The 15,725-nt window shown below is 41.8% G+C and overlaps 1 protein-coding gene across 1 annotated transcript in view; it reads left to right on the top strand.

The window, feature by feature from the left end:
* Positions 1-3,695, top strand: part of LOC120052091 (carboxyl-terminal PDZ ligand of neuronal nitric oxide synthase protein-like) — a 243,937-nt gene extending 240,242 nt beyond the window's left edge. The window contains exons 11-12 of the mRNA XM_038998944.1: positions 657-1,002; positions 2,151-3,695. Of these exons, the coding sequence (XP_038854872.1) occupies positions 657-1,002; positions 2,151-2,781 (977 nt within the window). The 3' untranslated portion in view covers positions 2,782-3,695. The remainder of the gene's footprint in view (positions 1-656; positions 1,003-2,150) is intronic.
* Positions 3,696-15,725: the final 12,030 nt, after the last annotated feature.

The following is a 15,725-nucleotide window of genomic DNA, read 5'->3' as shown; positions in this document are numbered from 1 at the left end:
TTACTGATAGTCTGTAGAGAATTTACAGGATTTACAGATGGGCTATCCGAATAAAGTGTTCCCGAAATCTATTAACCTGTTGTGTCTTACTAATGCCTTCCGAGAAACGATTTTCTCCACGAGGTAAGACAATCTATTATTGTACTATGTGGACTGACAACAACCCACTCCTTTGTGCATTTACCCATCCTGCAATGCATTGTGGTCCCTTTTCAGCTTCATTGTGATTGGTGGATGTGGTTAGGTGCATGTGTCATGTCCCTTGCTTCCATCATGACTTGTTGATGATTGTGTAACGTGTTGCATCCATATTGAGCAGATATAACACTGTGCCTTGTGGGACTCCATATGCTCTTTCTTTCTACACGGACTCCCTAGAAACCATACTTTGACATGTTTTTGATGTTGCAACATTCTGCAATGTTGTACAGTGTTGCACAAACATGCAGTTTAAAATGAAACGTCGGGAGTTGTCTTTTGCTCCAGGTCACGTGAAATGTCTATACATTCCATTTATATCTGCAACATTCCATTGGTGCCTGTAATGCAACCTTGCGTAAAACTAAAAATACCTTGATTGAATGTGCCCTCACAATACCCTCACTTATATCTTACATGCTCTCCCTCCCCCTCCCTGCCTCCCTTTCTCTCTCCAGTAGACCAGAGTATGTTTGAGAACTCCAATGCCTCCAGAGCTCCAGGCCAGGGGCTCCAGGCCTCCAGGTTGATCCAGGCCTCGGCCCGTCGCTCCCTGGTCACAGCTAACCCTGCCCTTGGTAGCAGCCCTGCCGAGGCCCCCTCCTCCACCACTACCAATGGAGGTCAGCAGAGACTGAAGAACGCCCTGAACCTGGGCAAGGCTGTGGGGGCAAAGGTCAACGACCTGCTGCGAAGGAAGGAGCCCAGTCATATAGGAGACATCGGTGTCACAGAGGTCAACAAGAATGTAGGAGCAGTCTGGAGCAATATGGAGGAGATGACCCAGCGAACTACTGTCAATAGGTAAGGAGGGATACACAATTACAGTACACACACACACACACACGACGACTGCCTAAAAGGTGAGGAGGGGCACACTAAGACACACACACACACACACACACACACACACACACACACACACACACACACAGGAGGGATACAGTAAAACCCCCACACAACCACAAACACACAAACATTTGCAGATCACACATACTCACAAACAGTTATACAATATTCACGTCCGCCACATGTCTGGGCCCAATAGTTATAACCCAGCTTTCAGACACTGTGCCTTGGAGATTCAATCCAACATTGGTTTTATCCAAAGAGTAAAACTGAGAGACAGCTAGTTATTTCTAAAAACCAATATTGTATAATTTTCTCTAAAGTGGAACGATTTAAGCTGGGAAATAGTAGTCATCCTCTCACCCCATATAAAAGATCATAACCGTTGAGTCAAAGATGTTTAAATTATTCATCTGAATTTTTCCAAACTGGGGCCGTGAATAAGTGATAAAGAGTAAGAGGAGGGTTAGTTAGACAGAAGCTGAGATTAAACACACACACACTGAGACTGAATGAGACATATTTGAGAGTTGAATTGCCTCACTTCTAATGTTAATCATACACAGTGCACGCACACACACACGCACACTCACCCTTGGGTCTCCCTTAGTTTAAAGAGACAGAACGAGCTGTCCGTCTATGCTGTAGCTGGTCATTGATCTGTCTGTCTCTTGACTGACACTCAGTCACCTACCTGACACATGAAGCCAGGACAGACATTTCACAGGTGCATAACTCATAGAATTGGTAAAACCGTGATGTGTGTTTAGACACTGATGTGTTGAGAAATGTGAATTGTCAGCTCACGTATAGACAGAGTAGTCATAAATGACTGGTACGCTTTGCGGTGACTCACTCCTTATCACTATGGCAATGATACGGTTGTCACCATGACAATATGCTCATTTATGGGGGAAAGGTAGAGAAATATTCCACTGATAAAATAAACACACAGTTCCACAGCATAGAGAAGGGGGAGGAGAACGAGTGGAAGTTAGACAGAGAGCAAGTGAGAGAGAGAACTGAGTGACGGGGAGAGATTGAACAAATGTGTTATTGTTACAGTAGTAATGGATGTCTCTTCCTCTTCTCTCTCCTTCCAGTCATGCCTCTCTGGACTCCTTCCCTCGTCTGGAACCCCCTCCTCCCGGTAAAAAAAAGCGTCTTCCTCGCACCCTGAAGACTACCCAGGACATGATGATCTCGTCTGACCCCGTCGTCACCACACCCCCCGAGACCCCCGATCACTCCCTCCTCTCCTCCCCCAACAAGACCTCCCTCATCAGCAATGAGCAGACCCCACCCAAGGGAGAGCAGGACGGAGAGAATGACAGAGGGAGAGACACACTCACCGGACTGACTGGCACTTTGGACAGCGAGAGGGAAGAGGTGGAGGTGGAGATGGAGACGAATGGGAGCAGTAAGATGGATGGAGTGGAAGGGAATGAGACAGAGGAGAGGAGAGAGGGAGAGCAGACCCAGATTCAGCTCCAGCTCTCTGTCCCAGACCTCATCCATAAGGACCACGTGGTCCCCCCCAGGTCGAGGACGTCTGAGCCCAGGCAGAAGGCCCCGGGAGCAGACACCAGGCTAGCCTCCACCCCCCTAAAAGCTCCGTACAGGATCAGTCTGAGTGTGCGTGAGGATGGGCTGATGGAGAACAGCTCCCTCTGTAGGAAAGGATCAGCAGTCACAGACACAGAGGAGCCTGAACAACACCCCGACCTGCTTTGAGAAGGACACACACACACACACACACACACTACACACACACTAAACACACACACTAAACACACACACTAAACACACACACACACACACACACTAAACCTCTGGATGGAGAGAGGGAGAGATAATGGGAACAGTGATGTGGAGAGGAGCTGGCAGAAGGAGAGCAGAAGACAGAGATTGTTTGTGTGAGAATAAGAAAGGGAGAGAGGATGTTTTTGACTAGACCCTAGACTAGGGGTCTTCACTAGTTACTACAGCCACAAAGTCATAAACCCCACCTATTTCTACAATTTCTCTTCTTAAAATGTGATTTTCAACCTTAACCACACTGGTAACCTTATGGCTAAGCTTAACCTTAAGACAGAGATGTGGAAAGAGTATCTATTTTAACATATCATTAAGGGACATACCAAACCTTTTCAAGAGAACCACAACATCTTGGTCTGCCAAACATTGTTTTATAACACTGTTTTATGTCATGTTTTATATTGTTAACCTTGCAACGTAATGTAGAAGGAAGATATATACCCAGACATTCTAGATTTCTAAAATAATCTATTTGAAATGTCATAGTGCCCTTTCATGCTGAGAGAGAATACATTTTTTATGATCTTTTATAACTGTTGCCCTTCAGGAAATATATCAAGCGTTCAGCAGGGAATATGAAAACCAAAGTGAACACGACATTAACACTGACTGTAATTTCATGCTGTTGTGTTGGTGATGTCATCCTCACAACACATTGAGATATGTATTGTGGCAGACATGCAATTGGGTTTGTTCAGCCTGTACAGTATGTGTTTGATTTACATTTGTTGATTGACAGTAATGGTTTTAGTAGTGCCAATCACAGTCCTGTTGCTTTATTTCCTTACAATAATGGTCAAAAGTTTTAGAATACCTACTCATTCAAGGGTTTTTCTTTATTTTACTATTTTCTACATTGTAGAATAAAAGTCAAGACATCAAAACTATGAAATAACACATATGGAATCATGTAGTAACCAAAAAGTGTTAAACAAATCCAAATATATTTTATATTTGAGATTCTTCAAATAGCCACCCTTTGCCTTGATGATGGCTTTGCACACTCTTGGCAATCTCCAACCAGCTTCATGAGGTAGACACCTACAATGCATTTCAATTAACAGGTGTGCCTTGTTAAAAGTTAATTTGTGGAATTTCTTTCCTTCTTAATGCATTTGTGCCAATCAGTTGGGTTGTGACAAGGTAGGGGTGGTATACAGAAGATAGCCTTATTTGGTAAAAGACCAAGTCCATATTATGGCAAGAACAGCTCAAATAAGCAAAGAGAAATGAAGGTCCATCATTACTTTAAGACATGAAGGTCAGTCAATACGGAAAATTTCAAGAACTTTGTAAGTTTCTTCAAGCGCTCTGATGAAACTGGCTCTCATGAGGACTGCCACAGGAATGGAAGACGCAGAGGTTAAGTTCATTAGAGTTACCAGCCTCAGAAATTGCAGCCCAAAAAAATGCTTCACAGGTAGTGTATGTTGTCATTTGTTTTAAGCTTCTGAATCCTTCTGCAAAAAAATTATCACACACACACACACACACACACACACACACACACAGAGAAGAATGTATTTGTCTGACGCTGCAATTCTCACTCACAGCCTCCTCACCCCTCTACTCATCCCATCCTCCTATTTCCACCTCCTCCACTCCTCCCTGAGATGAACAACCAGATCCACTCTCTTTTTGCACGTAGCACATATTAATAACACTTTACATCAGTGCCTTGCAAAACTAACAGATCAGTGTGTCGGGGGAATTACTACTCCAATAGAACAAGGCTTAGGTATTCTGTGTGGGGTGGTATTAGGGTGTGTGTGGATCTGTGCTTCCATCAGTCAGCACACAGACTATTAGCCTAGAATCTCTGGAATAGAGAGAGATGACACATGGAGATTGATATACTTGGGAAATTATTTTCATCAAGATTGTTAGCATATTGTATCAACCCAGTGTTTTCCAAATGGTGGGCCATGGCTGAAAACTAGACTGTGACGAGAAACATGGTTTTGCGTGTCTGGAGGTTTGCAAGACTTGATGTATTTCATAATGGTAAACTAAATGCTTGGCATCCACTGTATTTTCAACTATTTGTTTCAGATGGTGTTTTTTGATTATCTGTTTGATAAGGCAACCTAATCATAATCATTATGTAAACTAAAGCAATAATTCATATATAGGAAATAATTCATATATTAATCCATGCGGAGTCTAGACTGTTGTTGTCTTATATCGTTATTTCTACATGAGAAACCTAAGGACAGGTGGTTATAAAGCTGTTTTACAGCATCAACACCTAGCTTACTTGTATCAGTACTATCCGGACCACGTATGTTATATCAGATCTTGAAATGTGAAGGAATATACTGTACATTTATGGACATTTTTGACACCTTCATAATGATTTATTTTGAAATACAAGTTAGTCATAAGTCTAGCAAAATATAACATTTTTCAACTAGTTGTAAAGACATTTGATTGACACGGAATGATATGACATACATTTGATTTATTATGATTGATTTATGCATTATTGTAATTGTTGTTTTAAGTTTTGTATTCTACAAGATGGTCGATATAATTTCACTACTCCACGGTTGAATGAAGGAAAGACATAATGAGCAAGGGTGTGTGTGTGTGTGTGTGTGTGTGTGTGTGTGTGTGTGTGTGTGTGTGTGTGTGTGTGTGTGTGTGTGTGTGTGTGTGTGTGTGTGTGTGTGTGTGTGCGTGCGAGAGAGAGAGACAAACAGCCTGTTATGTATTATGAGACATATGGACAGTTCTGATGAAGCCCTTTCACTGCAAGTTTTACTATTCATTATTTGTAATACATTCGCCTTCAATTTTAAGAAAAAATATTGTGTAACAACAAATCTGTGACATATATACACAATGCATTCTGAAAGTATTCAGACCCCTTGACTTTTTCCACATTACAGCCGTATTCTAAAATGTATTAAATCAAAAATATTCCTCAATCTACACACAATACCCCATGATGACAAATCAAAAACAGGTTTGGAGAAAGAAAAAAAATACCTTATTTACATAAGTATTCAGACCCTTCACTATGAGACTCAAAATTGAGCTCAGGTGCATCCTGTTTCCATTGATCCTCCTTGAGATGTTTCTACAACTTGATTGGAGTCCACCTGTGGTAAATTCAAATGATTGGACAGGATATGGAAAAGGCACACACCTGTCAATATAAGGTCCCACAGTTGACCGTGCATGTCAGAGCAAAAACCAAGCCATGAGGTCGAAGGAATTGTCCGTAGAGCGCCGAGACAGGATTGTGTCGAGGCACAGATCTGGGGAAGGGTACCAAAAAATGTATGCAGCATTGAAGGTCCCCCAAAACACCGTGGCCTCCATCATTGTTAAATGGAAGTTTGGAACCACCAAGACAGTTCCAAGAGCTGGCCATCCGGCCAAACTGAGCAAATGGGGGAGAAGGGCCTTGGTCAGGAAGGTGACCAAGAACCCGATGGTCACTCTGATAGAGCGCCAGAGTTCCTCTGTGGAGATGGAACACCCTTCCAGAAGCACAACTATCTCTGCAAGCACTCCACCAATCAGGCCTTTATGGTAGATTGGCCAGACAGAAGCCACTCCTCAGTAAAAGGCACATGACAGCCCGCTTGGAGTTTGCCAAAAGACATCTAAAAGGACTCTCAGACCATGAGAAACAAGATTATCCAGTCTGATGAAACCAAGATTGAACTCTTTGGCCTGAATGCCAAGCGTCACGTCTGGAGAAAACCTGGCACCATCCCTACGGTGAAGCATGGTGGTGGCAACATCATGCTGTGGGGATGTTTTTCAGCGGCAGGGACTGGGAGACTAGTCAGGATTGAGGGAAAGATGAACGGAGCAAAGTATAGAGAGATCCTTGATGAAAACCTGCTCCAGAGCGTTCAGGACCTCAGACTGGGGCGAAGGTTCACCTTCCAACAGGACAACGACCCTAAGCACACAGCCAAGACAATGCAGGAGTGGCTTCAGGGCAAGTCTCAATGTCCTTGAGTGGCCCAGCCAGAGCTGTAACTTAACGAAATGTGGAAAAAGTCAAGGGGTCTGAATACTTTCCAAATGCACTGTATATATATTTTTGGGGGGGAGATTTATTTAGATTTTCCAGTTACATTTTTCTCATTTTTTTGTTGTTGTTAGGATAACACTAACTCTTGCTACTGGAAAATATAAAGAAGAAAAATGAAATAACTATTTTACCTGTAACTTATGGACCAAACGGAAAAGACTTTGCTCTCTGTCTTTTCAGAAGCTTTCCTGTCTATTTTGGGCCATTTCCTGTTGTGCTTCTTTCCCCTCACACAACAATGGCAAATTGTGTCACATTCAACACTGCCACTGTTACATCTTATGCTGAATTTAGGATCCTGGAAAGGGGAGTGGAGACGACAATCAAATATAATTGGATTTTCCATATTTATGTATCCCTCCATACTTGCAGAATGGCAATTAAGAGCAGAGGCAGAAATGAAATGGCAAAACAGCACATTTCACTGACTGCACCTATCCAGTGTATGTGGCAATAAAACATCTTAAAATACTTTCATGTTCAAATGTTGGATTGTTTTGAAGGGGGCAGTCATTTTCCTCTGTCTTTTTGCATTTTGCTAGAGGATATTTATAGGGCTACTAAAATACATTCCATTCACCATGGTTACCACATATTGCAAACTGTGGCGACTTTTCTTGTATACCTTTACTATGCTGTACTGTTTAGCACGTTTTTAGTATGCTGGGGAACTGATTACAAGATCTAGCCAGGACCCTGGCTTAAACCTAATATCTGCTGTCACTGTTCTCTAAAAGCTCTTCTATGTAGACGCTAAATAAAGGGGCTACACTGTAAGAACTCATTTCTATTGTCTGACCTCATTTGATGGCCTTGACTTTGCATACATCCTCTCTTACAGAATGGCATGTGTGTCATTTTTCTATTGCCTTCAAATGCTGCATTGCCTTCTAATGCTGCATGTAACGCTGATGAATACGTAAATGAGATTAAGTGATTTATTTGGTGTAACCATCTCAAAGCCATGTCTCAGCTGTCTGTGTTCTTCTCTTCTTTATTGTATTTTATGTCAAATCCTTCCCTCGTCCTTCATAAGGGAATAATGAAGTGAACCAGAGAATAAACCTGTTTACTTAGCTATCAACTAGACTCAGAGAAGAGGAACAGAACAAATGCGTTTTTATATCACTTCCTCTGAGAAGGATGAAAGTGAATTCATGTATTAGCTGCGTCTTGATTGTAACACATCCTCTGTCGGAGGTCATTCCACCGACTGGAGGAAATCCTCTGCTTTAATGTATATTTCATCTATTCTTTAATTTGAGCCAGCAGCAGGCAGGCAGCCACTGGATTCCTTCCTCGTCCTAAATATCACAGTGTTCCCATCTTCAATGAACACAAGGAGGATTATAAAAGTCCTGCTCAGCCAAGCGACGCAGTGCGATGTAGCTATGACCTGAAAGACAGAATGTCACACTGATAAGGAATAGAAATAGGATTACACAATTAAATGATGTTATAATCCAGGTTTAACTTTGAACTATTAACACTTTCCAGGCAGCGATACTGTCTTACACACACACACACACACAGTGAGTGGCTGAGTATCATCCTCTATGTCCTGGTGTGTGTGTGTGTTGGTTCTTCTATCCTTGTGGGGACCTTTTTTAAAAAAAATTATTTGACCTTTATTTAGTAAGGTAGGCTAGTTGAGAACAAGTTCTCATTTACAAATGCAACCTGGCAAAGACAAAGCAAAGCAGTGCGACACAAACAACAACACAGAGTTACACATGGAATAAACAACCGTACAGTCAATAACACAATAGAAAAATAAGAAAGTCTATATACAGTGTGTGCAAATGGCGTGAGGAGGTAAGGCAATAAATAGGCCATAGTAGCGGAATAATTACAATTTAGCAGATTAACACTGGAGTGATAGATGAGCAGATGGTGATGAGCAGCTGATGGTGTGTAAGTAGTGATACTGGTGTGCAAAAGAGCAGCAAAGTAAATGAAAACAATATGGGGATGAGGTAGGTAGATTGGGTGGGCTATTTACAGATGGACTATGTACAGCTGCAGTGATCGGTTAGCTGCTCAGATAGCTGATGTTTAAAGTTAGTGAGGGAAATGTAAGCCTCCAGCTTCAGCTAAAGTCCCCACAAGGATAGCAAAACAAGGAAAATTCTCCCTTGTGGGAACATTTCCCACATCCCCATGAGGATAAAGGCTATTTTAAGATAAGGGGCTAGAGTTAGAATTAGGAGTTACGGGTTAAGGAAAATAGGATTTTGAATATAAATACAGTTTAGGTCCCCACGAGGATAGAAGAACATAACGTGTGTGTGTGTGTGCATGCACGCAAATGGGTCTGGGACAGGACTACACACAGGCAGTCAAGCTGGCTGTTTAATCGCTCTCCCAAGACAGACTGACAGACTCTCTCTGGCTAAAACACAGAGTAAACACACACACACTTAATAGAGCCAGTGGGGAGTTAATCAGTGCAACTCATTAATCAGTGAGTGAATGCACCGCATTTGATTAGAATGGCTATTTCACTAGTCAACAGTTTAAAAAGGAGCTTCCTTTCCTGGTCTAATACACAAACTAGACAGAAACAGGCCCAGACAGGCAGGTGGACTACACAGGTTCAAGGTGAAGGAAGGTGGTGTACACTTTTTTTAGGGCACGCCACACAATTAGAAAGGTGACAAGTTCACCTGAGCTGACACCAGTGTGTAGAGTCCTCCTGTCTAGTGAGTTTCCTTTTTCTTCCTCTCACTCACTCTCACTCAGATAGGATAACCTGACCTCCAACACACACACACACTACACTGCCAATGTATTAGGCAGCGTCAGCAAGCTGAATTGGATTTTATCAGCCTTATCGATCAGATTGTGTGTGTGTGTGTGTGTGTGTCCGTTCGTATTCCCCTTCTATCCTCTCGTGATGAGGACGCTGTGCTGATCCTCACTGGGCTAGGTCCCTGCAGGTCTCTCAATCCCCTGCTCTCAGCCTATTTCTCTATCTCCCTTGCTCTCTCACTCTACAGTGAACATGCCTGAATAAGAAAATCTAAAGAATACAAAAAAAAAATGAAGCTTTATGCAACATCTTTTTGAGTGCGGACCGATCACACCTTCGTATTTATCTGAATTCAAGGTTTTTACGCACCAACCAAAATTCCGTGATGGTCACCTTTTGATTAACATGCCTGCGACAGACAGCCATACAGAGCCTTCAGAAAGTATTCACACCCTTTTACTTTTTCAACATTTTGTTGTGTTGCAGCCTGAATTTAAAATGTTTTAAATTGAGATTTTGTGTCACAGATCTACACACAATACCCCATAATGTCAAAGTGGAATTTTGTTTGTAGAATTTATTTATGAAACATTTAAAGCTGAAATGTCTTGAGTCAATAAGTTTAACACCATTGTTATGGTAAGCCTAATAAATACGTTCAGGAGTAAAAATGTGCTTAATAAATCGCATAATAAGTTGCATAGACTAATTCCTTGTTCAATAAAAGTAGTTAACATTTTTTTAATGACTACCTCATCTCTGTACCCCACACACACATATAATTGTAAGGTCCCTCAATCGAGTAGTGAATTTCTAGCACAGATTCAACCACAAAGACCAGGGAGGTTTTCCAATACCTCTCAAAGAAGGTCAAAATAAAAAAGGCAGATGCTGAATATCCCTTTGTTAATTAGGCTTTGGATGGTGTATCAATACACCCAGTCACTACTAAGATACGGGCGTCCTTCCTAACTCAGTTCCAGGAGAGGAAGGAAACTATTCAAGAATTTCACCATGAGGCCAATTGTGATTTTAAAACATAGTTTAACGGAAAAACTGAGGATGGCTCAAGAACATTGTAGTTACTACACCTATACTAACCTAAATGACAGAGTGAAAAGAAGGAAGCCTGTACAGGATTAAAAAATATTCCAAAACATGCATCTGTTTGCAACAATGCACTTAAGTAAAACTGCAAAGAATGTGGCAAAGAAATTAACTTTGTCCTGAATACAAAGTGTAATGTTTGGGGCAAATCCAACACCACATCACTGAGTACCAATCTTCATATTTTCAAGCATGGTGGTGGCTGCATCATGTTATGGGTATGCTTGTCATTAGCAAGGATTAATGATTTTTTTCAGGATAAAAAAAATCCTAGAGGAAAACCTGGTTCAGTCTGCTTTCCAACAGAGACTGGGAGACGAACTCACCTTTAAGCAGGATAATAACCTAAAACACAAGGCCAAATCTACACTGGAGTTTCTTACCAAGACAACTTTGAATGTTCCGGGGTGGCCTAGTTATAGTTGACTTAAAAATCGTCTTGAAAATGAATGGCAATACTTAAAAATATCTGTCTAGTAAATAATCAACAATCAACTTGAGAGCTTGAAGAATTTTAAAAATAATAGTCAAATATTGCACAATTCAGGTGTACAACGCTCTTAGAGACTTAACCAAAAAGACTCACAGCTGTAACCGCCGCCAAAAGGTGCTTTCATCTTCCAAAAAATGTGCTACATTTCTAAAAACATGTTTTCACTTTGTCATTATGGGGTATTCTGTGAAGATGGGAGAAAAAACATTCTGCTCTTTCCATGACATGACTGACCAGGTGAATCCAGGTGAAAGCTACTGTATGATCCCTTAAATCCACTTCAAATCAATGTAGATGAAGGGGAGGATACAGGTTAAAGAACAATTTAACGACAGATTTAACTGCCTTTGAAAGGGGTATGGCAGTAGGCGCCAGACACACCGGTTTGAGTGTGTCAAGAACTGCAACGCTGCTGGGTTTTTCACACTCAAGTTTCCCATGTGTATCAACAAAGGTCCACCACTCAAAGGACATCCAGTCAACTTGACACAACTGTGTCATGATGATTTGGCCATGATGACCATCGTTATGTTTGAAGGATGCTTGCAAGCCGAAGAACATCATCCCAACCGTGAAGCACTGGGGTGGCAGCATCATGTTGTAGGGGTGCTTTGCTGCAGGAGGGACTGGTGCACTTCACAAAATAGACGTCATCATGAGGGAGGAAAATTATGTTGATATATTGAAGCAACATCTCAAGACCTCAGTCAGGAAGTTAAAGCTTGGTCGCAAATGGGTCTTCCAAATGGACAATGACCCCCAAGCATACTTCCAAAGTTGTGGCAAAATGGCTTAAGGACAACCAAGTCAAGGTATTGGAGTGGCCATCACAAAGCCCTGACCTCAATCCTATAGAAAATGTGTGGGCAGAACTGAAAAAGCATGTGCGAGCAAGGTTCGGATTCTGTTACTCGAACCGGTTCCAACCCCTGGTCTTGATACAGCACTAACTCATGCATGAGTTCATATGTATTCAAGGCATCGTAGTGTTTACCACTCGAGTCTAATTGGCTCTGTGTTCAACTATGACGTGTTAGCCCGACATCCAGGCTATCCCACTTTGGGATATTCCTTTTATTATTATCGGTCAGCCTGTATCCTTCCACCCCAGAAAGTTGTGGAAAGCAATTAATTGTAGGCTTGCTGAAAACATCACGGCAAGGTAATCGATCAGTATGTATGTATGATCCCTGAGTATGACAGGGATCAATAGACCTTGTTAGATTATGCATTTATCGTGTGTGGATGTGAGGTCTGCTCAACTCAGCGGCTAGACAGTGGGGATAAAAAAAAAAAAAAAGAGGCAGGCAGCAACAGAAGTAAATAAATCTAATAGTAATAGCAGTATGTTGTGATGAATGGCTGTGCTGGCCTCTAGTGGCAATCCTACATTAATACATCATGCAAGGTTTTTACGTCTGTATTGATATAGCTGATCCAGACTGTAAAAACAGGCATAAATGGGCTAACATATATTGCAAACACAAATTAAAGACAGTCAAGTCTAGCGTTCTTTATTGTGAGATAATGCAAACGACAACATGAACATGTATAATCACTCTCAAAATTACAGAGTTCTGTGAGGCAATACATGCTCTCACACACACACACTTGTTTCAAACTCATAATATTTGCCTTTAATAATGCAGATTTGACAGATCAGTTAGTGTGAGTGGAGGGATTCTCAGAGCGAGATAGTCACATTACATTTAAGTCAGTTTAAGTTCTGTTGGAGACAGGGTTGTTCTTTGTAACAAGGGGGCTGCCAGCCGCTCAATGGAGGCGGCTTTCACAAAACCCAAAGGAGACAAAAGGTTGCTATTTTTTTTTTTTTATAAATTAAAAAGGCAACAGTGATAATCATCATGATTGTCGTTCAGTGGGGAAGGGACATGATTGATAACACATTGGTATCAGTGCTGTAGTCTTTGGAGACTATGTCCTAAATTATATTGCTCGGACTGAGATTTCTCTTTCATTTAATCAGTGCTGTAAAGCATGGTTGGGCTCAATTCAGTAGAGTTCAGAGTTCCTGTAAAAGCTTAAGTGCACTTCTAGCTAATAAACCTGAATGAAAAATAACAATGCTAATCAACAACAAGCTGGGAGGATGCAGGAAGCCTCCCCTCATTCAAACCACTATAAATTAATATAAAGAACACACTCTACTCTCTAACCTTTATACCTACCTATGTGTTACTGCAGTAACTTGGGTCAACAATAACTTCTAATGAGAGCGAGAACAAGAGAGATGGTGTGGTGCAGTGTCAGCTTGGACGCTATCCCCCCCCACCCACCCCACTGATACACATTAACCCAGTGACCTCCCTCTTCATTTGCCTAATACCCCCTAGCCCACTCCCGGCCTCCCCTTGACCACTCATCATCAAAGCCAAGTGTATTTATAAGGCTGCCTGTGTGTATATGGATGAGGACCAAGCCGTTCAATCCATTAGGCAGAATCTGAGAATCCCAAGGAGGGGCTTTATGCATATTAACAAGGCTCTGGTCCTCTGCTGGACTGGCCTATCAGGTCAGGGGGTTAGAGGTCAGAGCTGGAGCGGGATAGAACAGTGATAGATAGGGCTGACAGACGAGCACGGATTGCCCCAGGTGTCTGCAAACAGTCACTCCTTCCATCCGTTACTGAATAGATTGGGGTCGGGTGGCTGCTCAGTGACAATTCTAAAACTTCTCAGAGTAACACAAAAAAACTTCCCAACGAAAGTTACACAATAATTCTGCCTTCTCGCAATATGGAGGTAGGCCGTAAACTGGGGGTAATTTATTCAAGAGCGTACAGTACTACTTAGCTAGGAAGTTTTTAGTCTTACCGACACAGCCCCGGGATATGAAACATCTAACTAGAGATGAGAATAGTCTGTGGCCTAAAGAACGTCTCGGGCTCAAAGCAGCATGGTACAGTTGAAGTCGGAAGTTTACATACACTTAGGTTGGAGTCATTAAAACTCGATTTTCAACCACTCCACAAATTTCTTGTTAACAAACTATATTTTTGGCAAGTCTGTTAGGACATCTACTTTGTGCATGACAAAAGTAATTTTTCCAACAATTGCTAACCGACAGATTATTTTGCTTATAATTCACTGCATCACAATCCCAGTAGATTAGAAGTTTACATACAGTAAATTGACTGTGCCTTTAAAGAGCTTGGAAAATTCCAGAAAATGATGTCATGGCTTTAGAAGCTTCTGGTAGACTAATTGACACCATTTGAGTCAATTGGAGGTGTACCTGTGGATGTATTTCAAAGCCTACCTTCAAACTCAGTGCCTCTTTGCTTGACATCATGGGAAAATCAAAAGAAAATCAGCCGACCTCAGAAGAAGAATTGTAGACCTCCACAAGTCTGGATCCTCCTTTGGGGAGAAATTTCCAAACGCTTGAAGGTACAACATTCATCTGTACAAACAATAGTACACAAGTATAAACACCATGGGACCACGCAGCTGTCATACTGCTCAGGAAGGAGACGCGTTGTCTCCTAGAGATGAACGTACTTGTGTGAAAAGTGCAAATCAATCCCAGAACAACGGCAAAGGACCTTGTGAAGATGGAGAAAACAGGTACAAAAGTATCTATATCCACAGTAAAACGAGTCCTATATAGACATAACCTGAAAGTCCGCTCAGCAAGGAAGAAGCCACTGCTCCAAAACCGCCATAAAAAAGCCAGACTACGGTTTGCAACTGCACATGGGGACAAAGATCGTACTTTTTGGAGAAATGTCCTTTGGTCTGATGAAACAAAAATAGAACTGTTTGGCCATGATGACCATCGTTATGTTTGAAGGAGGCTTGCAAGCCGAAGAACACCATCCCAACTGGTGGCAGCATCATGTTGTAGGGGTGCTTTGCTGCAGGAGGGACTGGTGCACGTCACAAAATAGATGGCATCATGAGGGAGGAAAATTATGTTGATATATTGAAGCAACATCTCAAGACATCAGTCAGGAAGTTAAAGCTTGGTCGCAAATGGGTCTTCCAAATGGACAATGACCCCCAAGCATACTTCCAAAGTTGTGGCAAAATGGCTTAAGGACAACAAAGTCAAGGTATTGGAGTGGCCATCACAAAGCCCTGACCTCAATCCTATAGAAAATGTGTGGGCAGAACTGAAAAAGCATGTGCGAGCAAGGAGCCCTACAAACCTGACTTAGTTACACCAGCTCTGTCAGGAGGAATGGGACAAAATTCACCCAACTTATTGTGGGAAGCTTGTGGAAGGCTACCCGAAATGTTTGACCCAATTTAAACAATTTAAAGGCAAACTTCTGACCCACTTGGAATGTGATGAAAGTCATTCTTCTATTATTCTGACATTTCACATTCTTAAAATAAAGTGGTGATCCTACCTGACCTAAGACAGGGAATTATTACTAGGATTAAATGTCAGGAATTGTGAAAAACTGAGTTTAAATGTATTTGGCTAAA

This window comes from Salvelinus namaycush, chromosome 8 (assembly GCF_016432855.1).
Source record: "Salvelinus namaycush isolate Seneca chromosome 8, SaNama_1.0, whole genome shotgun sequence".
NCBI classification, from domain to species: domain Eukaryota; kingdom Metazoa; phylum Chordata; class Actinopteri; order Salmoniformes; family Salmonidae; genus Salvelinus; species Salvelinus namaycush.
Note: the sequence above shows the minus strand (reverse complement) of the source record. Positions and strands in the feature narration are given on the sequence as shown.